Source organism: Lygodium microphyllum, chromosome 8 (genome assembly GCF_053477565.2).
Source record: "Lygodium microphyllum isolate KBCC chromosome 8, Lygodium_microphyllum_v1.1.10, whole genome shotgun sequence".
Lineage (NCBI taxonomy): Eukaryota > Viridiplantae > Streptophyta > Polypodiopsida > Schizaeales > Lygodiaceae > Lygodium > Lygodium microphyllum.
Genome location: NC_141142.1, coordinates 119,575,216 through 119,599,217, shown reverse-complemented (window position 1 = coordinate 119,599,217; position 24,002 = coordinate 119,575,216). Strand labels below are relative to the sequence as shown.

The following is a 24,002-nucleotide window of genomic DNA, read 5'->3' as shown; positions in this document are numbered from 1 at the left end:
GCTTGAGGCCGAAAAAAAAAATCTACCCTGATAAACCCAACTATAAAGGCTTGAAAACAAGCTACCCTGCCTTGTTTGACTCCAAACGCAAGATTTGCAGCACATGTAGAAGGCATCTCGCAAGTTTTGTCACGAACAGCATGATCCTCTTCAAGATCTCTGGCTCCCACGCATGGCTCTAATACCATGTGAGAGAGCGCAACGGAAAGAGGAAAGTGAACGAGAAGAAAGAAAGGAGACGAAGAGAATACAAAAGAGAGAAGAAACAATATGGCTGCAATGGCTGAAGGTACAGGGCCACAACAATCAGCCCCAACACACAACTCTACGCATCAATGTGGGCACAAAATGGTAGCAAGGGGGTGAGAGAATGAGGAGGGTTGGTTGATCACAAAGGATCAATGATGGATAATGGATAATGGATAATGAAAGTGAAAGGGCAAACTACCTATATATAGCCAAAAAAGAGGAAAAACCCTAAACGTGGTCAAACCCCTAAAAATAGCCAAAAATACACGAAAAAAATGCACCAACATGCCATCCATCTAAAGTGTCTAAAACGCATAAAATGATACAATGTCAAAGCTCCTAATGTCCTCACCTCACTCAGATTGAGGCTTACTGGCGGGAGATAACCACACAAGACACACATGACTACTAACAATATATTCCAACCAAACCTGTATCAATTCTTGATCAATAGGATCAACCAATGTTGGATCATTTATTCCAAGCTATTGGTCAAGTGCACGAATTGTCTGATAATAAGGGTTACTTGCAACCAATATGCTTGTGTCACACAGACATGAAATTTATGAGGTACTTTACTCTTGCTAGTAACATTTGATTAATTTAATAATCAAACGTGCAAGGTTAAAAGGCACATGTGATGCACATGGCAATATTTCATGGTAACAAGTCAATGGCTCCGAGAAAGCAATGGATGTCAAAGGCGAAAGTTGTGACAAGTTATTCCAACTGGGTTTTTAATGTTAATTGGTGTCAGTTTTGGCTCTAGGACAATTAACTAGCCAACAAGTCTTAGTGGTGACACTATGGACTAGGCATTAATTAATTAATTGATTAATGTCAATCTAAGAATCAATTAAGGTTGGGGACCACTTAGGGTTGCAAATGGTCTAACCAATCAAATTGTGAATGGACATATTTAATTTTAGGCATAGCCAAAAGGACTTAAATTAATTTTCAGAACTAATTAATTCCTAAAAGTAATTAATTGGTTGAAAATTACCAAAAAATGAAATTAGAACGCTGCCACTTGGCAAGAATGCTCATGTGATGGCAGAGAAGGCTGTTTGGGGCAAGAGAGACTCATTGAGTACATTCAGCCTATGTGTGGGGGGGAGAGAGAAGGTGCTGTTGTTCTGATTTAGGGGCAGAATTCATCCATTTCCTCCAAACGACAACAGCCACATGCCATTGGAGATCAGGCAACTGCATTAGTTGCTAGTTGAAGCAGGTAGCGGGCATATTGGGAGCATTTCTTGCAAGAAACTCTGATTTTTCTCTCATCTCAGTGTTCTCTCACCTTCTCCACCCTATCCTCTTAAGTATCTCGGCATTTCTCAGCCAATTGAAGGTGTCCTCAATCAGATTTGGTAGACAACAGTGAAATTTCTGCTATAAACCCTAATTCTTTGAAAAATTAGGGTTTAATAGTCACATTGGGGTTCATGCCATCAATTAAAGGCATCGCATACTGAAATCAACAACTGAAATTTAAGGAATTGTCAAGGATTTCAGATGCCAACCCATCCCATTTGATTTGGAGCAACATTTGGCCCGTTTATGGTCTCATTTGTACAAGTCTTGGGCGAAGATCAAGAGGTAATTGGTCCAAGTTGCTTGCTTGATCGGTTGTGATAGCAAGGGGCTTTTGGATCAGTGGAGGAGATTGTGAAATCTCAATTGTATTCCATCCAATAGCAATACAATTTAAAGAAATACCAAAAGGGGCAAATGAAAGAAATACCACAAGCAGAACCAATTTTGGGGCCAACAGGGTGTCCAGTGTCCAATATTGTTATGGTAAAGTGAGCATTTCAATTTAGGTTCAATTGTTATTTGCTGTAATTAAGTGCTTGATCAGGTTTTACCACCCTCTCCAAGAAGGAATGCTGGTTTCAACTCGCTTAAGAGTCACCTTATTGTTTACTTCGGCTCTTACAATATTGTTGAGGATAGCACTCATTTATAATGGGGGAAGAGTTACATTCTTCTACATTATGAATGGGTGCCCATAGCATTGGCAACTAGGGATCGCTGGGTGTAAACGCGTCCTAAGATTTAGTACATTCAAGCAGATCGCACTTTAGAACTAACCTTGCAATGTGAATACACTTAGGGCACTTTAGGGTTAGAGCGGCTAGGCTCTGTAAATAGAACCCAGGGCTCATTTGTACACTTTATCATGCGATGCACTCTTAGACTCCAACATAGGCGAGTTTACCTACACATCCATATTGATGTGGGTTGGTCATATGGTGTAACATTACTCCCCCCCCCCCCTTTTTGATAATTTCTTTTCCCTCCCCCCCCCCCCCCGACAGTACGTCGGGGAGAGAGAGAGAGGGAGTGAAGGGGGAAAGGGGGGGTATGCCACCCAGGTGGCGGCAGACAGCTACGCCCCCCCCCCTTTTAAAGACCACCCCTCCTCCTCCTCGTCCAGAGGTCCCCCCGCTTGCTGCAAGCGCCACCCCCTGCCCGTCATCCTGTCCAGCGGCCCCCCAACGTCCACAGGTCCCCCCCTTCAGCGACAAGCAACGCCCCCTGTGATCATGTTAAGAAGGGGTGGAAGAGGGAAGAGAAGAGGGAGAGAAGAGAGGAGAAGGAGAAGAAGGAAGAGGTAAAGAAGAGGAGGGAGTGGAAGAGAATAAGAGAGGGAGAACAAGGAAGAGGGAGAGAGAGGAGAAGAAGAAGAGGAAGGGAAAGGAAGAAGAGTAAGGGAGAAGAAGAGAGAGGAGGGAGAGAGGAGGAGGACAGAAGGAGGAGAAGAGGGAAGAGAGAGAAGAGGGAAAAAAGAAGAGAAGAGGAGAGAGTGGAAAGGAGAAGAAGAGGTAGAAGGAGGAGAGGGAGAGAGAAGGAGGAGAAGAGGGAAGGGAGAGAAGAGGGAAGGAAGAAGAGAAGGAGAGAGAGAAGAGAGGAAGGGAGAGGAGAAGAAGAAGAGGAAGGGAGAAGAAGAAGAGAGAGAAGTGGGAGAGAGAAGGGGGAGAAGAGGGAAGGAAGAAGAGAAGGAGAGAGAGAAGAGAGGAAGGGAAGGAGAAGAAGAAGAAGAAGAAGAAGAAGAGGTAGTAAGAGGAGAAGAAGAGAGAGAGAGAGAGAGAGAGAGAGAGAGAGAGAGAGTAGGAGAATAAGAGAAAAGAAGAAGAAGTGGAGGAGAGAGAGAAAGAGTAGGGAGATAGGAGAAAAGAAGAGGAAGGGAGAGGGAGAGAGAAAGAAGGAGAGGGAGTGAGAGTTGGTGAGTAGCTACAAGGAGCCACACCCAAACCACCCTCTTGGCGAAGGGCCCCATCCAACGATCTTTCCTACCCGAACCTGTCGACCCGAAAACCGTTAAGGTCCACACTGCCCAATCTCTGCGAGGCGAATGGCTCCCAAGAAGAAAGTCGCGGGAAGCGTAGGCGCCCAAGCTATCAATAATGTTGGAGTGGCGAGCAGAGCGACCAATACAATACCCATGTTCTAAGTTTTAAAATTAATTAGGTATTATTTCTCGTGGAAGAGATGAAAGGGTTGGTGACGTGCATGGAACAAGAACGAGTCTTAGGGTTTTTGTTTACTCTAAGCACTAAGTTGCATGCGTGAAACGGTAGAGTATAGAATTCGCATAAGATTATATGCATGAAATGATAGCTTTTACGCACATAAAATGATAAGATCTTCGCATTATTTCACATAAAATAATAGCTTTTAACCCAGTTCAGTGCAAACATGATTTAAAGAAACACATGAAATGATAGTTTCCGATGGATAGAAACCTAGACCTTCATGAGATCCGGTGCATTAGGGATAAGTATAATTGCCTGCGAATTTTTTTATCGATCATGCTGTGGACTGTCGCAAATGGATACGCTCCTAGCTTAATTAAAGCTGGTGACCGAAACCTAAATGGATCGTTGACCCAAGTTATGCTTGGTTGTTTGAAAAGGTTGTAAATCCCTTAAGCAAGTGTTTTGATACATCCAGTTAAAATTCTGATTGTGCATGCAATGGGATTGCGATGCCTTGAAGCAAAAGGTTGTGCATTCAACTGTTTGTTAATGGCCGGGTCTGAGATGACTAATTGCCATGGAAACGAAAGGGATGTTTTCCCTAGCGATTGTTATTATGCTGGTTGCTTCAGCTATGGTTGATTTCCTAAAGGAATAATTAAGGAAGGATGGCGCTAGCTACCTCCCGCGAGCCGCCAAACCCTAACCAAGGGGGTTATGAATCCGCGCCGGGAATGTGGACCGAACCTGCCGCGAAAGGTCTCTCCGTGGAAATCACTTGGCATAGGAGGACGCTTGGGTGCTAGTGGGGGCTCTGGCCATAAATCCCAATGTCTCCGAGCCTTATACAAGTGTTCTACGTGACTCGAGATGGGATCTCAAGGCCTTGATACTAGTTACAAGGCGGAATCTTGAAAGGATAAACCTTCAGGTTTTATTGCCGGAAGACGGAAGGATTTTTCTGAGGAGGCAAAAAAGAGCACTTAATTCTCCTATATGGGCAAGAGACACACATTAATCTGAAGATAAGTTAAGGAAGTGTTTTATCTTGTCTTCGCGTCTGTGACCTAAATTACGTAAAGGAACCTGTGATTAACGGGCTAATTAAGGAAGCTGCCTTTATATGTCAAACATAATGTGGTAGGTAATTAGATAACTAAGACAACCCTCGAGGGAAGCGTGGTGGATGTGACCAATTGAATCTATCCTACGGAAGGGTGGTCTCGGTTAGCCGAGAGCTTTCCTCAAAGGAAATGTTAACGAGGAATGTTAGGAAAGGTCGGACGATGTCCTTAGACAATGTTGGCCAGGACCCCGATCTTCAGGTTGATCCTAGTGGGAACGGCCGGATAAGTTCCGTTGCGGGGCACACTTGAGAGACCCTAGTTTGCAAAACCCATGTCATTCCTTAGGAGTGCTGGGCGACGTCTTCTAGATATACCTCTCGATGGGCTGCTAAGACGTGTCCCGCAATTTGAGAAGCAGACACATTACATATGGGATGTCAACTCTTGTGATACAAGCTCAGCCGTTTACTATTGGCTCCTAGGCTCGAGGAAGCCTGTTAGGCCCTATGGTTGGAAAGTGAGTCTGATGAGCACAGGTAACAGCAACAACACCACAGACACAGTGCAATCACTAAAAAATATGTGTCAACACGGATTTGTGTCAACATTCAGGACAAATAAAGCATTTAAAAAGGTACAATTTCTTCATTCTTAACAACAGTCACAGACTACATTTATGCCTTTGTGTTTTGGAAGCCATCTTTGCTGTTAACTGCCCGCGCTTTTGTAGAGTGCATGCATGACCAATGCAAGTAGACACCTCATCAGAGAGAAGATGCTTGCGAGGGGCCACATGCATGTGCCATCTAGGCACTTAAAAGTTTTCTGGAGTGCAAGTCCGTATTCAACACCTCCTGCGTCAAAAAGCTTAAGTGGCAAGTCTATGGACACAAATGAAAGAGAATATCCCAAAAACAAATATAAGGCAACAGAGAGAAGATGCTTGCGAGGGGCCACATATATGTGCAATCTAGGCACTTTAAAGTTTTCAGGAGTGCAAGTCCCTATTCAACACCTCCTGCATCAAAAAGCTTAAGTGGCGAGTCTATGGACGCAAACGAAAGAGAATAGCCCAAAAACAAATATAAGGCAACAGACCAGCGCCAGCTATCAACTGCCCATCACCCATAGCTAGCCACTCCATCCAGCTTTTTATAGCTTTATTTGGCCCTTACCAACTGCATCTAGCTTTGTCTCGCTGCTACCAGCCTCTCCAGTTCGCTCCATTCATGCCCATCCATCAAGCCTCTAATCCCCCTCTTAAGAATAAATAATATCTATGAAGAAAATTGTCAGTTAGAAACTACCATCTGCCTAGAATAGTAATAAACGTTTATAGTAAGAGATGAGGAAAAATTGCCCAAGAGAAGGGAGGCAAAATAACAAAAATAGACCCCCGAAAGATATGTGCATCATTGTAGGCACCCAAATGCCTGTCAAAAATGTTAGCACCCCATTCAAGCACAACATAGATATCCACTCTGCAATTGCACAAGAAAAGTAGCCAGAAAGACCCGGAAAGTTTCCCCGATAGTTGAAATGCAAGGAAAGACTAATAGCAACATTAGCATATACAACAACAACAAATGAAAAACGTAGACATATAGGTAGTAGCCAGCCTACAAACAGCCAACTAAGACTAGAGCCTACAAAGGTAAACTAGGACTAGATTTCTCCTTCTAAAGTATTGCAAAAACTGGAAGAAGATGGGAAGTCTGAAACCACAACTTCATTTCTCAAAACAAAAAAAAGGGGTTAATCATACAACAAATGAAAAATATAGATGTATAGGTAGTAACCAGCCTACAAACAGCCAACTAAGACTAGAGCCTACAAAGGTCAAATAGGACTAGATTTCTCCTTCTGAAGTGTTGCAAAACTGGAAGAAGATGGGAAGACTGAAACCACAACTTCATTTCTCAAAACAAAAAAAGGGGGTTAATCATACATCCTGAACGTCTGCAGTCCCTAATGAAGCTCTTGTAGTCTCCAAATGGTGACCTACTCTTTCCAAATGACACCAGTGTATGCCTAGATGTGTGTCCCTCTGACTAGGATATACTCCTTGAGCAACCAAATAGGTTCCCTTGATGTAGGAACACTAGAAGCTGGAGAAGGAAACTCAGAAAAGCCTCCAAGGATGAGCAAAAAGTAATATTTCTCTGGGAGGGAGGGAGGTTACTGAAGAAACGCAAATGAACTTGCAACATTAGGCTGAAAACCCGCAGCTCTCCTCCACTTTGTCACAATCAAAACTACCATGTCATTGCTAGAGCCTGCAAGAAACCTCATGCTCTGAATTATGGCAATCTATGAAACCAATCTTCAAAAGCCCGCATCAGACAAAGGTTGCTTTATCAGCTGCCTAGTAGCCTCCCAAAACCTGCAAAGGCGATGTTAAACCACTTTGAACCTTTTTTCGAATGGGGTAACTGTGCCCATGGGGGAAAATAAAGGAATGGTCAGACCCAATACCACCTCAGCCCCTTTCGGCAACACTAGTGCCACTCCATGATGATTGAGAGGAATTCTTCTCCAAGGAGGTAGGCAGTTCCCCATCTCTTGATATCCATGTTGATCGGTGGCTTGCTGCTGGTGCAATGGATTCTTGATCTCCCCCTCAATCAGTACCTTATGGCCAATTTGATTGGTTCAGTTATCACCCCCATTGGGCTAGGTTCTTAGGAGTCCTAGGTCATCCTTAGGAATGTAGGCTAGTTAGACTCCATTTCCCTCATGGGGAAATTGTTCACTTTCCCAAGTGGCCTTTTACAAAGATGATGATAATTATGCAATGCAAAGGATAGGTACAACAAGGAAGGGAGGCTGACGTCAAAGACAATACCGAAAACTGTAAATAGCAATGAGGGGTAGAGACCCCCTCACAGCCATTTATGGCAATGCTGAAGGAGGATCTCATATCAGTGTATGGTGCCAAGAATCGAGATAAAATGATGTATTCTGATGACGAAGATAGACCCAACATCCTTAGCCTAAGAAGAATCACTCATCTAGTACGTGGAACATGCGTGCTCTTGTGTTGACCAAGTGGCGTAGACAAGCTCAAATCTCAATCTCGAGAGATGCCTCCAATGCCATTTGAGAATCGCCTAGATAGCAATCCACCATGCCAATGGAGCTAGTGGATGAAAAAGGAAGACCTGATACTCCCAAATTGAAAGAGTGAGGCAAGAATCCACCACCAAGGGAATCAAAACATACAAATGGGCATAGTGGATGGAGAAGGAAGACCTAACACTCCCCAATTGGAAGAGCAAGGCAAGAGTCAGCCACCAAGGCAATCAGGACAAGCCCATACTTGATCTCAAGAAATAGCTCCAATGCTAATCAAGTGTCAAAGGCGCAACCACCAAAGTAGAGGTCTAGCTAATATGAAAAAAGAAGAAGCTAATAGTGTAGTAAATGATGATGAGAAAAAGCACCTCATAAGGAAAGAAAGACAATGCCAAGATAAGGAAAAGGGATGCCCAAGTCCCGATCTCAAGAGAGAAGATTCTATCTTCATCTCCATGCTCACAAAGGCAATACTCACCAAGGCAAGAGCCCAAAAAACAAACCTTCAGCCTAGTTAGGATTGGTAAATACTTGCAATGGCATTCCTTAACTGAAATATAAAACCCAACATAAAAGGATTTTTTTTAAAAACCTCCACACCAAATGTTTCATGATGAGATACTTTCGAGACTGTTCTAAGTGAAAAAATCAAAGCTAAGTGAGAATTAGATACAATGGAAAGATATAGAAAAGTAAGTGACTAAGTGTGTAGCCAAAAAAGACTATCTACTCAAGATATGAGATAAAGAAGAGTTGCACCTCTTAAATGATCATAGATGGAGTGTTCTCCAAATCAACAATGTGATGCCTCAACAAAGCCTCCATAGACGAAGTAGTTTGAGAAAGCACCAACGGATCTCAAGATGAAGTGGTCTAAGCCATCATGAATCAGCACGTAACGTACCATATAATCAATAACAAACCAAGCAAGCCACGATAGCCTTAGGTAACTCTTTAGAAGTGCACTTGCTCAAATACCATGTGGTGATATGCTAGCATTTGCAAAAGAAAACACAGAGTATACAACCATGACTAAAACACAATGAACTCAAACACTATCACAAAAACACAAAATAAAGATAGTTGAATAAGGAACAAATGAATGATTGAAAATACATAGAATGCTCAAGGAAAGAGTTATGCAACATGCCAATGGTTCTCTTGGGAGCAAAGCAAAGCAAGATGTCGATGTATATCGTCCATCAAAGACAGATCTCAAGTACAGTGACAACTCATTGGAGCATAGACTAATGAAGAAAAGTGCTAAAAACACAAAAACGACCTGCTATAGATTATGATGGCATCAACAAGTTGGGAAAATGCAGCCTATAGGAGTCGCCATGGTGAAAGGCGACAGCTAGAGATGACCAGGGCAACAGGTTGAATGGAGATGACAACAACTGATGCAACCCACAAAACAAGAAATGAGACAAGCAATTTCGCAACATCCTATTTATAGATATAGATCCCCCCAAAGTTTGGGTATTTTCTTATGGGATAGAAACTTTGGTAATTTTTAGTTTTGGAGTTGTTTTAATGAGCTAATTAAGATGTAATATGTAATGCATTTTGTTTAGCTTAACAACTAGTCACCTTTGTATTAATGCAATAGTCATGGATTTCTTTAGATAGACCACAACTAGTCTATATTTGCTCAGCCATCGTAACCTCATGAAAAGAGCTAACTAACAACAAAGCTGCCCAAAATTTGTTTGTATACTCTTCCAAATCAACACAATGAATCGCATCCGCTTTGTGGCAAGTTGTCACATCCACTTCAAAAGTACTTGCGAGCCATTGGGATCAAAAAACCTCTTCAAAATGCAACCAAGTTGCTCGTGACTTGCCTTGCATGAGAAGGGTTATCCACCACTGAAGTGCATATCGCTTAAGAAAAGTAGTTGTATTGCGCACTTTTAAATGCTCGAAAAAAATAACCCTATAGAAGATTGCATCAAATTGTTAAAAGGAAAGGTCAAAACCTTCAATCTATCTTACACACCATTAAAAGCTTCAAATTTAACTATCGTCCTAGCCTCTTTGTAGTCTTTAACTTTATCCAATGGTATCAAGTTATCATACACCCAACTAACCAAGCATTCCAATTTGGATTCTTAGCTACATGTCAATTTTGTTATACATATAAGTATGCATTTCGGACTAAAATATTCCATGACAATCTCCCTAAACACTTAGCATATATGGTTGAAAGCTAGCTACATTTTACATGCCAACATTGGTGGATACTGGCCATAGCTTGAAACACTGATCCATCCCCAAAATAACCTAGATACTTAGATAATCAAGAAATTTTTTGTTGTCCATAAGAAATATGCTGCACATGATTCCCTAATAGGCAAACATACTGGAGTTCCTACAGATTCGGTATTACATGTGCTAGTGTATGCAACACTTTTTACCGAAAACATTGCCGATGAGCCTCATTTGAATATTTAGAAGCGAAGCAATCTTTTTCCTTATAACATCAAGAACTAACTATATAAAATTCAGTAAATTTAAGTTGCAGAATCAAATACGGCAAGTTCCTAACAACACTTGCCAATTGTGCCCTAAACACTACATTTACTTCCCTGTCACCTTATACTAGTGGAGCTGCATGCTCACCAGTCACATTCATTTGCTCGCTATCTTGAAGCATTTTCATCATTCGGTAACTCAAAACCATATATTGAGTGATTTTCAAAAGAAGATTCATGTTCCTCACTCCTATTACCACTACTGTGTGATATCTTTTGTTGTTTACCCCTTGTTGGATACTATTCTAAGCGAGTATAAACCCTATTGTTATTGAATTATAGCAAGCCAAAATGTATGTATTTGCTCCTCAGATAACCACAAGCTCACATTGAAGGCACAATGGCCTTGTCACCTTGAATGTTAGCCTCCTACAAGCTGTAGAGCACTTCAACCTACCAAACCCTAAAAATGATAGCCAACATTTAAATCCAATTTTGTGGAGCATTTGCCTAGACAATTGTCCTACATATTTCACATGTAATCCCATATTGTTTATCTTATGAAGAGAGGAATTTCTCGTGATGAAACTATGGAAACATCACTTTCTTCATAGCAAAGTTGTCAAGAAAGTACATCAGACTTGAGATCTCCTAAGAGAAGAGAGTATCTTAGTCTGTAGTACTATAATACCTACTTTTTTGAACTTTAGATCAAAAACAGTAACATACCTTGCTATAAATGGAGTTACAAAGATGCCCAGTGGACTCCACATGCCAAGAGGAGAAGATTAATTCCTATGCACACTCCATTCATATTGTCAACTTACATTCTATACTAAAACCTATCATTTCTACAATGAAGAGAAGTATAGCTATCTCCAAACTTAGACTACTCAAATGAGAAAGAAGAGGACCCCAAATAATGAAAATCAAAGTTTCTAAATGAATAACCAACTGCTCCTTAATCAAATCTCTTTTTTTATTAAGGGCTAATAATTACTTGATCAATTGCTGCTCACTTAACTAAACTTAAGCTCAAGGCCTACTTTATAACTTAAGTGCCTTAAGTGAGTTGCTTATTGGGCTAAACTTTCAATATAACTTAATTCTAAGGTGCAAACTTTCAAATTTAATCAAAGTTTCACAATGCATCTTGTTACTTTTTCCTCTCTCCTATACCACATAGTCTTTACACTTGTTCAATGCATTCCCACTATCAAATCCTTCATTGCCAAAGCAATGGTCACTATACCAAGAGCTCGGTTTACCAAAATTAAAGTTCATTTAATTAAAACATTGGTGAAGTTTAATAAATCATAAAGTTAATTTCTCGTTCTAGTCGGCGATAACTATGTGCAAATGTGAAAGCAAGTGAATATATCTACATTGCCATAAGTAGTGAGATAAAATGCTGGCGAGGAACTCACCAAAATGAAACAAGGGCAATAGTTTCACAATATACAATGCATATATTTGACTTCTTGCAATTAAAAGCCACACAAAAATCAAAAAGGTATAGTCCGATTGACAAGCCAAGGAAAGATACAAACCTGCTCTGTCCCCCCTACAGTATCTCTCTTTTCTACCTGCAAAAAGAAGACGGTACTAACTTAATGAAGGAAACTACACCCAAGGATAACCCAAAATTCATGCAGCATAGTATCTGCAGATAATCAGCTTCTCAAAAAAAATCATGTAGAGACTCTCAATTATTTGACTTGCCTTTTTGTTACTGGCTGCATCCTCTGCTTGCTTTACCAGTGCCATCCCCTCATCTGTCACATGCTGTAAAAAGGAATATATTACCATAACTATAATTATAGAAGCATATCCTAGTTTTTTCATTCTTACAGTTTTTTTTTGCTTCTGAGTTCTCTTGCATGTACTTGACTTCTCATTGTGACAATGGAAAAACCAGGCTCCTCAATTACATGTCTTGCTATTTGGTTTTGGTAAATAAATAATAATGACAATGAGCCCATTGCACACTTCCAAATATTTAAAAAGTGCACATGCCCGCAATGTGCAGCTGATACACATACTACATCATTTGCACCTTGTAAAACAGCCAGGCTAGATAAGGCAGTTTCTCCCTTAAAATGTCTTTGTTTTTCAGGGTTTTTATTAGCAGAATTCTATGAAGACAGTCAGATGCACTTTGTCCAGTGGCAAGCTACTGTTACGCATTCGCATCTCAAGAGAAAGAAAAACAAGGTATAGATGTATAATAAATCAAAAGGTTCACCAATTAATTAGCTGAAAAGAAAAATGGATGTTAGCTATGTAAAACGTCAAAGTATACTCCTCGGCTGATTCCTAAAAGCGAGCTAAACACCGCAGCTCTGTTATGTTCAGGCCCACTTCATCAATTAAGAAGATTGCCTTCATATAAAAGTCAAAGGAACCACTTACTTTTTTAAAAATATTCGCAATCTGATCAAGGCCCTTTGTTATTTTACAGAACAGCCTGTACATCCTTGACAAATCCTCCACCTGCAAGTGAGGGACAAAAACTTTATCCCAACTCATGAGCGGTCCAAGATAAGGAGAGGTAGATTGCTACTCCATATTGAAACAATAAAACACAAACTCAATGCTTACCTTATCATCCCTTAACAGAGCATGACAGCCAGAATGCTCCTTTTCCAACAGTTGTGGCTCATACTGAGATAAAAGTTCTTGCTGAACTTTCTGCAAACAAATAGTCCATTCCTTAGTTTCAGAATGCTCATTGTAGAATCACAGACCCCCTCCAGACGAGAAAAAGACAATCATACTTAAAATTTGAACTAAAATCCACTTTCACAAGGAAACTATCCCACAGTGTCTCCCACAAAAACAGCTTCCCTAACACTCCAAAAGTATCAACAGACTGGCCAGCTTCTTTTCTAATTGATACTATGAAACAAAAAAAGAGAACATAGTAAAGCATTGCATGGATGTCATATTTATTCCAGAATTTGCATAATTTTTAGGGTATAGCAACAGTCATACTGTTGTGCATTTATCCCCTTCCATACGTGAAGCACAGATCGATGTGTGTGAGACTTCTAAAAGACATCTGTCACTCACAAGCCAGCAGCCTACAATGGCTGTAGCTGGAGCAAATCAGCCTTGCCTTGCAAACAATACATGGGAAAGAATTATGGATCAATGTCATCTAGAGAAAACAAAGCATGAGACAGCCTTGCCTGATGAAAATAGAGCTGCTGCAGCTTTGCTTGAAATAGACAACGGTAGGAGATAAACTTGCGAATAGTTTTTTTATACAGCAGTCATTCGTCATACACATACAAGTATGAAAGTATGAACGGAGTATGGTTTGAATATCAGGGCTGAATCATACATTGCCCTAGTTTTTACCCAATAGTCAAGGTTAAAGCTAGTCATCTATACCACACTAAGAGCTTACATCAACAAGCTCAATATAAACTTCAACCATCTAAAGTTTAAACACAAATCTAGTTGACTATTGCACGCAGATTGGCTCAAGACTCAAGAGTCTACCTTTCTTTTCCCAAAATAGAGGATTCGCATATCAATGATCCGAGATTAAAAAACTCAAGACTCAAAAGTCTATACCAGCAACTGCAAGTGATTTAGACTATAAGCTCCATTGCCATAAAGGCTACAAGAGGTAGGTAATAGGTAGAGTATACTAGAAAATGACTAAACAAAGTATGCATCCACAAACTCGGATTGTGTGGGCTGGTGGTATGGGACAGTCAGAAGTGGTGCAGCAATGGAAACATAGACAAGTGCTGAAACTAACTGCTGAACACAAGACAAAAGAGAGAGAAAATAGAAGAACAGTGCAAAAGAAGATAACTCAAAGATGTGCTCAAGAAATGAAATCCATATACCAAACACGAGAATGACGCGTACAATAGTGAGTCTCCGGCTCCCAAGCACTAGCACCAGCCCCCTCTCTCCACAAAGCTTGTAGGTGATGATGTGTCTGAATAAGGAGGGAGTTGGGTATATAAAGAAGAAAATAGTGCCAAAATAGGGAAGGTCAGCCAGCATAAAATGCCCCAAATAAGCATCATAATAACCATAATAAAATGCCTAAATAACCTAGCCATGCCCAGACTCACACATGAGTTGTCTGAAATGCTACTACTGTCTCTCAGATCATAGGTAATCTGATACAATACAATGATGCAATGATAATGACTCATCACAATCCATACAACATAGAACCACCAGAGTAGAACATAGAGGGTGGTTGAAGACCTCAAATTAATAGAAAAGTACAACAAGTGCATAGATCCTAAAATCCAATATCATGTCAGAAATGCTAAAAATGATAAGTGTAGGGACACTTGCCTCTTCAAAATGACACGTGTCCTATTCTAGATGCCACATGTCACTTTCTGAGAAGAAGAGGCTTTTAAATCTTCTACTCTAAAAATCTCTCAAATAGTTAAGCATGTGAGACAGCTACTACAAACAAAATTGCTCCTTGCAAAATTCTAAAGCCTTGGACGTAAACAAAATTTCCATTTAAGTAACTTCCAAAAATAATAATCTCCTAAATTTTAAGAGTCGCTAGATTTAGGCTCTAGAGAGCTTAATTGTATGGATTCACCAATTCATGGTTTATTTCTTTGATTATAAGCTAGTTTCACTTTATAAAACCACTCATTATATGGGTTTCTAATCAATGTGACTATCAGAGTGAAAAAGTCTTAATCATCTGGGCTTTCTAGTCAATCTGACCGCCAAACTTAACTCGTAATTTCTCTTGGGCATCTTATCAATGTCGACTAAAGTATAATTCTAGCGCATTCTAGCCATTGGCCACCTATGAATAGAAAGATGAACATTTAACCATATTTTGAAACACCCAAATAATATAAATCGCCTTTTCAAGTGAATGAGCATCAAATTAATTTGAATCTTGAGCCAATATGTCTTGATAACAATTTGATATACAAAAATTCATTTATATTTGGGAACATTGGAACCAAATTCCCACCGAATTCTCAACACCCTCTTCAACATCTAGCTTCAACATCATCATTCAAGCTGGAAATTGTAAGTTTTCTAGCTCCTCTTTGCTTTTCCTTTGTGCCAGGCTGTTGCACCTAGAAAGTACTTTGGACAACAAAGTTGATTGGAATTATCTATAATATACAGCAAAAAATGGCAACTCAAAATGATTGATTAAACATGCTTTGGGATGGTAATGCATTGGATGGAACCAACTACCTAATGTGGGCATATATGATGAGATGCGTACTTGTTGCAAAGCAATTGTGGGATTATGTATCAAACACCAAGGTTAGGCCTATTGGCAAATATGTCACTTCATGTGTGAGTCTATGCATGTAGAGGGCTAGGCACATTATTTAGGATATTTTAGGCATTTTTTATGGTATTCATTTTGGTCATATTTAGCATTTATTGTTGGCCAACCAACATTAAATGCTGACCAACATGATCGTATTGAGGACATATTTTTGTCCTACATATTTAGGCTCCTCCTCACTCAATCACTCATCTGCCATCGCACATGTCGAGACTCTATGGAGAGAGGAGCAAGTGCCGGTGCCCACACAACCAATGACTCAATGTTGTATATGCGACTATCTCGTGTTGGATGTGCGACTATCTCGTGTTGGATATATGGATTCCATTTCCCAAGCATGCATCTAAGTTCTCATCTGTATTGTGTTCTTCAATGTTCTTTCTTTCCCTTTCTCTTTTGTCGTGTTTCAGCAATTTATTGCAGCATATATTTACGCTTCCATTGCTGCTCCACTTCTATATGGTATCAAATTTCAGGTTCTATGCTCTTGCTATGTTTTCTTTGTTGATTTCAGGACTGTTTTGACCATTCCTAATCAAGCGACTACTGCTCCAACCAGGCAATGGTCAGCCTAAACTGGCAGACCAGCTATAATGAGCTGAAATCAGCCTAAACTGGCCGACCAGCTGCTGGCCCCAACCTGTGCCAGCCTGGCCAACCGCATTTAATGCAGTCAAGCTCATTAAAAAAATGGGACAAATGCTGGTGTGGCAGCTGATGCAGGCACACACTCGTAGCAAGGCTGGATATTGTCTAACAGGGCACCACATGCTGGAAATTGATTGAAAAACACTCATAAGCCGACTAAAGGAAGAAATGCAAACTCTAGAATGAGCTGCCTCCTCTATCAAAGCACATGACAGACATGTTAGAGCTCCTAATGTCCCCGTCTAACTTAAACCAAGGCTCACAAGCAAGAGATGACAATGCATGACAAACATGACTGGTAACATCCCCTCTCAAATCTTGGATGTGGCTTAAGGCCAAAGAGGAGGTGGATCCAAGGGTGACAAGAAGAGTACCAATGCCAATGAAGTCCATCGATGTAGACCACTCATGAAGAAGCTCTTCACGATCCTCACAATCCCCCTCTAAAACACTAGGGTCCAAGAAATCCACAGCCGCATCACCAAGATCGTCCCCCTTTGAAAGGGATGTAGGGTAGGAGAGAACCACCAAAGGAGAGGGTGGGGGATGGGAAAGATCTTGTGGAAGTGACTAAACCCTCAAATGGATGAAGTGTGAGAGTACGCAACGGACGAGAAACACGAACACAGAGAGAAGCAAAGAGAGAACCCACAAGATGAGGGAAGAATACTACACTGACTAGAGAAGAGCGTTGATACGATGATGTTGGATTGATCAATCCCTGCACGTAGCCCACAGTGCCAGTGAGGGCACCAAATCACCCTAATGATGACGGCAACACTAGATACAGAGGAAAACGATAGAGTCAGAGTGTGCACCTGCCAAGGAAAAAGGATGATGATGATCTAAATGACTGCTGAGTGAGGAATGGTTATAAATAGCCACAAAACCCCTAAATTGGCCTATTGGAATTTGGAAATGCCATTAATGTTGGCCGACCAGCATTTAATGCTCGTCATGGCATAGTAAATGCCTAGAAAATGCTAGATGGCCACCAAAAAATCCAATTGGCAAGGACAATGTCCGACAGGTGTGGATAGCCTAGGAAATGTAAAAACTCCCATGGAAAACACACTCAACCCGACAAACAAAAGAAATGCTCCTAGATAGCCACTCTAGAATGAGTAGCCTCCCCCATCAAAACACATGATAGGCCTGTTAGAGCTCCAAAAGTCCTCATCTTACTCAAACTAAGACTCATAGGCAGAAGATTACAAGGCATAGCAAACATGACTGCTAACACCCCCTCTTAGATCTTGGATGTGACTAAAGGCCAAAGAATAAACGAATCCTGGGGTGGCAAGAGGAATGCCAATGTTGATGAAGTCTGTCGATGAAGACTGTCAATGAAGAAACTACTCACGATCCTAGCAAACCCCCTCTAAAATACTAGGGGCCAAGAAATCCACAACCACATCATTGAGATCATCCCCCTCAAAAAGGAATGGAGGGATACGAGAAAACCACTGGAGGAGAGGATGGGGGATGGAAAGGAACCTGAGGAAAAGATGGTACACAAGCGAGAATGGTGTAGCAATAGACAACTGCCTCAGAGGACTCTACATAAGGGAAGGGAAATGGAGCCTATAAAGCTCACTCTCCTGCCAACCTGTCGCAATAAGAGCCCCTATATAGAAGAATCCTCGATACAAACAACATGCTCGGTGAAGACAACCCAAGTACCAAGCCTAGTAAGGCCATAAATTGAGAGGAGTGGAAAGCCCAAGTCTGGAACCTATGAAAGGGAGCTCAATGCACAATTGGAAAATAAAGGCAAAGCAACACAAATATGCACCGAAACAATGTCACCAACAGTGACAGAACCCTTAGAAGGGCATAGATCCCGCAACAAATCACCTTGTGGAGTCATATGACTAGAAGCACTACTATCAACCAGCCAAGGCCTCTAAGAAGATGAGGCAACCACTAAAGAACGCTCCTCCAAGTCAACAATATGAAGGAATACTGACTCATGGGTAAATGCTGGAGTAGAGGTAGAAGGCTCAGATGTTTTAGCTCCATCCTTCGCTCTCGGATGAAGATGAGGGTACTTCTTCCAACAATTCTCCTCTGAATGTGTCCCCTTCCCTCAGTATGGGCATTTAGGCTTCTCCGAATCAGAGCCAAAGCCTAAAGAACTCTCTTTTCATTTAGCTTTTGACTTCCCTTTCTTCTTCTTTTTCTCCCCTCCCAAACCTTTAACAAAAGCTTTGATGAAGGTAGATCCATTGGCTACCTCTTTGGCACGCTCAACGTGCTCCAAAACAAGCGGAACAAACTCCTCCCATAGAAGCTTTTCACAGGTCCTCTATGTAAGAAGGCTAGTGAAAGAAGAATCATCAACAACGAACATCTATAATTTCTTCTCGAGAGTAATCTAGTGGAAAAATGTCTTCTAATGATACAAAGAAGCAAGCTTTGTCCACACTTCCGCTACTTTCCTCAAACTGCACACATGTACTAGGACAAAATCCTATAAGCTCGTAAAGAGGAAAGATTGAGCTCTAGAATTGAGCCAATCCCATAAGGCCACACGATCCATCAATGATCCAATGGTGGGATCCTCCACTGGACAGAAAAAAGAGTGGGTAACAAACTCCCAAAGATTGAAGGTATCAAGGATACACTCCCCTTTACACGACCAAAGCGAGTAGTTGGAACCATCAAGCCGGTCTTCTTTGGGCAAAGAAGGGAGTATGGGCACTTGTATCAAGGATGCCATGAATGGCATATGAAAGCCAACAAACCGGGCCTTCTGTGAAACATGGAGAGAACAGGGAGGACATGGATCCTGTACAAACGGGCTAGGAGACCTCCATTTGTTACATGAACTAGCATAAAAAACTCTTCGTCTCTTAGAGGAAGAAATATAGACATCCTCCTCTAAGTCAGCAAAGAACTGATGATACGACATCTTTGAACCTACAATCTCCGAGAAAGCTGTGTTGGCCAGAGAAACAATTGCCACCTACCACCAAGAGGCTGTCACTTGCACAAAAAAACTATCGCCCACAACAAAGAGTTATCGTCTACAAAAATATATTGACACATGCACCAGGAAATGAACACTTGCAAAAATGCAAATTTATGTTTTGAACAAAATGCAAAAGTTGATGCTGGTTAATGCCAAAAAGCGGCTGCCTCGTCCTTGGAGACTGTCGCCTAGCTGCCTAGGGTTTCAAACGGTCACTGGACCACCTATTCGAGCTATAAACGCAATAAATGCAAGCTGAAAATCTGCGTTTTGAAAATCTAGGCTGCTCCTCCACAATGAAAACCTGCTCTTCTACAAGAAATCTCCAAACTATGTCCTCACTTAGGTGATGATCTACGTGAGAGTGCACAACAGAAGAGAAACACGAACACAAAGAGAAAAGCAGAGAGAGAGAGAGAGAAAGAGAGAGAGAGCGAGCAAATAGAAGATGATGGAGAATTCTACGTTGTCGCACGGAATCCAGATGTTGCACGGGAGTTTGCGAAAGTCGCTCGTTGCCGGGACACTATACGAGATGGGAGCAAGATCAAGATCGATACAAGACAACAGATTTAATGACAAAGGTCTCGTGTATTGCAGTTTTCAACAATGCATAAAAGTCCAAATTCTTTAATGATAAAAGAGACTATCTCAATGGCAATATACGAGCTCCAATCCGAAGCAATCTGTCCTAACTGGAAAGACCTCTCTAAGATTAGCATTAGTCACTCCAACTCTTCATATATGAATTCAGCAGCATAAGAAATATCATAGTTGAGGAAGAAGATTTAGTTGACAATAGGTTAGAAGAGTTTTGGGAATTCAGTGAGCATGATCATCTCATTTAACCATAGTGGTTTCTCGTAATGTCCTATCATTCACCATGTCAACATAGTGGTTCCTCGTAATGTCCTATCATTCACCATGACATAGGGTACACTTGAGATAATGCATGTTGCTATGCTGATGATCCTTTGAGCTTGGCTTTTGCTACGTGCATCATGTGATGCTTCCATGCTGGATCCACATGATCAAATTGTTGTAGTAGTGTTGATGATATAGAGAAAAGATGGGCCTAATCATAGAAGCCGATGCAATGGTTGCAACGAAAGGCTACAAGGGAAGCTTTCTAGGTTAGATATCATGCTTCGCCTTCCTCGTATCTTCTTCATGCCACCACGTGGAAGTCGTGTTGATGATATAGAGAAAAGATGGGCCTAATCATAGAAGCCGATGCAATGGTTGCAACGAAAGGCTACAAGGGAAGCTTTCTAGGTTAGATATCATGCTTCGCCTTCCTCATATCTTCTTCATGCCACCACATGGAAGTCGTGTTGGTTCCTCACACATAGGTTGACATGTGGTGATGTCAATTAGCAATTGCCTTGCCACAAACAGACACAATCTACTTGCTCTTCTTCAGCCTGTGCAAAGGATGAAGGTGTCATATTCCTACAGCACTATAATTAAAAACCTTTGCATCATTTTAGAAGTTTTTGGATACATAAACAATGTAGACACACAAGCAAGCATTCATATGAGCTACCACACACACAGACATACACATGGGTTATTTGTGCCTGAGTACTACTCAGCAAATACAAAAAATTTAGGATGGAACCACACAATCAAATATTCAAACTAACAGTTCAAACTTAACAGCAAATGAAAAGAGACACACAACAGAAAACAAATTCCTAATGACACTAACTAATGAGTTCAAATTCCTGGCGAAAAACTCTGCCCTCACGTTCATAGTGGTGGACGCGCAGCGTCACGACAATGCTAACTAAAGAAGAATGTTGATACAATGATGATGGACTGATCAATCCCTATACACAGCTCTCAGCATCAGTGAGGGCACCAAATCACGCTGATGATGACAGCAACATCGGAGAAGGAGGAAGATAATGGAGTCTGAGTGTGCACCTGCCAAGGAAGAGGGAAGATGATGATCTGAATGACTGCCAAGTGGGGAATGGCTATAAATAGCCACAAAACCCCTAAATTGTCCTATTGAACTCTGGAAATGCCATAATGCTGGTCGTGGCACAATAAATGCCTAGAAAATGCCAAATGGCCACCTAAAAATCCGATTGGCAAGGACAATGTCCAACAAGTGTGAACAACCCACAAAATGCAGAAACCGCCCATGGGAAACATACTAGAACTTGCTAAACAAAAGAAACGCACCCAAATAGCCACTCTAGAATGAGTAGCCCCCCCCATCAAAACACATGACAGCCTTGTCAAAGCTCCAAAAGTCCTCGTCTAGCTCACAGGCAGGAGATAACAAGGCATGATAAACATGACTACTAACATGAAGATCCTATAGCATATCAACTCATGGAAGTCATATGACTCAGTACCAATGTCCCCCCCCTCTCCGAAGACTAGTCAACCACTGAAGAAGGCTCCTCCATTACATGGATATGAAGGAGCACAGACTTATGGGTAATAGTTGGTGTAGAGGTAGAGGAAGGCTCGAATGACATAGCTCCACCCTTCGCTCTTGGACGAAGGTAAGGGTACTTTTTCCAACACTTCCTCCTCACAATGCCTCCCCTTCCCACCATGTAGGCATCAAGGTCTCTCTGAATCTATGTCAAAGCCTAAAGAATGCTTCTGTGTCTCCTCCTTGGACTTGGGCTTGTCCTTTGTTTGCTTCTTCTGCTTCCCACCTCCCATACCTACAATAAAAGCTTTCATGGAGATGGATCCATGGGTCACCTCTTTTACACTCTCACCATGCTCCCCAAGACGAGCAAGGCAAGCTCCTCCTATAGAAGAGTCTCAAGTCCTCGATGTAAGAAGGCTTGTGTAGAAGACATCGTATTTAGGGGAGAGCAACTAAGTCAAAAGAATCATGGCCATATCCTCCGAAGAGATGATCTTGTCGAGGGAAAAAAGCTCATCTCTCATATCCTTCAACCTACTGATGTGATCCTTCGTGGAAGAAGAGTCATCAACAGTGAGTATCTGTAACTTCTTCTCAAGAGTAATCTAGTGGATAAATGTCTTCTAATGGTACAAAGGAGCAAGCTTCATCCACACATCCCCTACCTACCGCAACCTGCACACATGCACTAAGACAGAATCATGTAAGCTCATAAAGAGGAAAGATTGAGCTTTAGAATTGAGCCGATCCCATAGGGCCATGCGATCCATCATCAATCCCATTCTGGGATCCTCCACAGAACAAGGAATAAGGTGGGTAATAAACTCCCAAAGATAGAAGGTGTCAAGAATTCCACCTTACAGGACCAAAATGATTAATTTGATCCATCCAAACAGTCTTCTTTGGGAAGAGAAAAAAGAATAGACACCTGTACTGTCAATGCCGTCATAGGCATCTAAGGGTTGGAAGGATGGACCCTATGGGAGACATGGAGAAGGGGAAGAAGATGGCTGCTCGGATCTATGTGACCGGTCAAGAGAGGGTTCTCGTCATAGTAACATGGGACAAGGGACAAGAATGGGGATGGGGAACAACCAAAACCAAGGAATGGAGACTTTTTTATTTTTCGAGGGTTGGGGAGAGGGGAGGGAGGGGAGGGAGGGGAGGAAGAGGGTTGTTGGCACATTTATAAAATGGATTTTTACATATAAAATAGTTTTTAGTTCATCACATTGGACTTTATTATAATGAAATACACAAAGAAGCACACTTAAAGCTTTAAAAACATCAATTTTAATTTTATTTACTAGCATGTCACATAATGAACACGAGACGAGCAAATGACAAATGACAAATGAGAAACCGCATAGATAAACTTTAAAATCGATGTATTACAAAGGAGGATCTATCCACTATCATGATTCATGTGACATGAAAACTCGAGTCCAAACTAAAAACAAATGTCAAAAAGACTAAACAATGAAAGTAACAATTAACTACTTTCAATAGATCATGACATCACATAGGCAACTAACTATGAGGCTGTAACCAACCATAAAGCGACATAAAAAAGAAAACTTTAGCAAGAATCAAGCCCAAATCTAGAGGGCATCATTGTCATCCACAGGAAAATGAAAATTTGTAGCTCTCGAAGTGCTAGTCTCATGATCATGGGTACCAAGAAGAGTCTCCATAAGACAAGCATGCTCCTCCTCCCACTCCATCTTCCACTAGGTAAATGGATCAAGCTATGACGAAACACTTTTATAAAGCATCCTCAAGCTAGCACTGACAAAGACCAAATCATTCGCCTTTTCCACTCCAAGGTGATTCCTCTTCTTTGAGGCAATATGACTGTAGATGCTCCATAATTGCTCCAACAAGAGAAGTTTATTGCCCAACTCAGGATGCAGATAGCCAACTTCTACAACTTAGGCCCATCTAATCCAAAGTCCAAAGTCCTCCCACCATAAAGGTGCCCCAATCCTGCAACAGTCCAACTAAGCATCATCACAACTATAAGAGCCTCGTCTTTTCCTATACATAGCGAGTTGATCTCTAATCTTGTGCATGGTATCTACATCGGACACCATGTACTCTAGAATAAGCCTCCAATGTAGATTCACATCAACATCATTTTCTTGATCCTTACCCTAAAACTCAAGGTCCACAACAAAGGCAAATGAATACAAAGGTGAACTATAGGCATTTCACCTCCCAATACATAGATCGTGTATCTCCTCATATTTCTCATCATCAACTACATCTTTTAACTTCTTGATCATCCAATCCATTGCCTTATACACTTTGCCAATGCT

The 24,002-nt window shown here is 41.2% G+C and overlaps 1 protein-coding gene across 2 annotated transcripts in view; it reads right to left on the bottom strand.

Moving 5' to 3' along the window:
• Positions 1–24,002, bottom strand: part of LOC148032795 (cullin-1-like) — a 35,189-nt gene that overhangs the window by 6,552 nt on the left and 4,635 nt on the right. For both annotated transcript variants that reach the window (XM_087683464.1, XM_087683463.1), the window contains exons 7-10: positions 12,952–13,041; positions 12,763–12,843; positions 12,069–12,135; positions 11,901–11,932 (exon numbers count right to left, since the gene is read on the bottom strand). In XM_087683464.1, the coding sequence (XP_087539590.1) occupies positions 11,901–11,932; positions 12,069–12,135; positions 12,763–12,843; positions 12,952–13,041 (270 nt within the window). The remainder of the gene's footprint in view (positions 1–11,900; positions 11,933–12,068; positions 12,136–12,762; positions 12,844–12,951; positions 13,042–24,002) is intronic.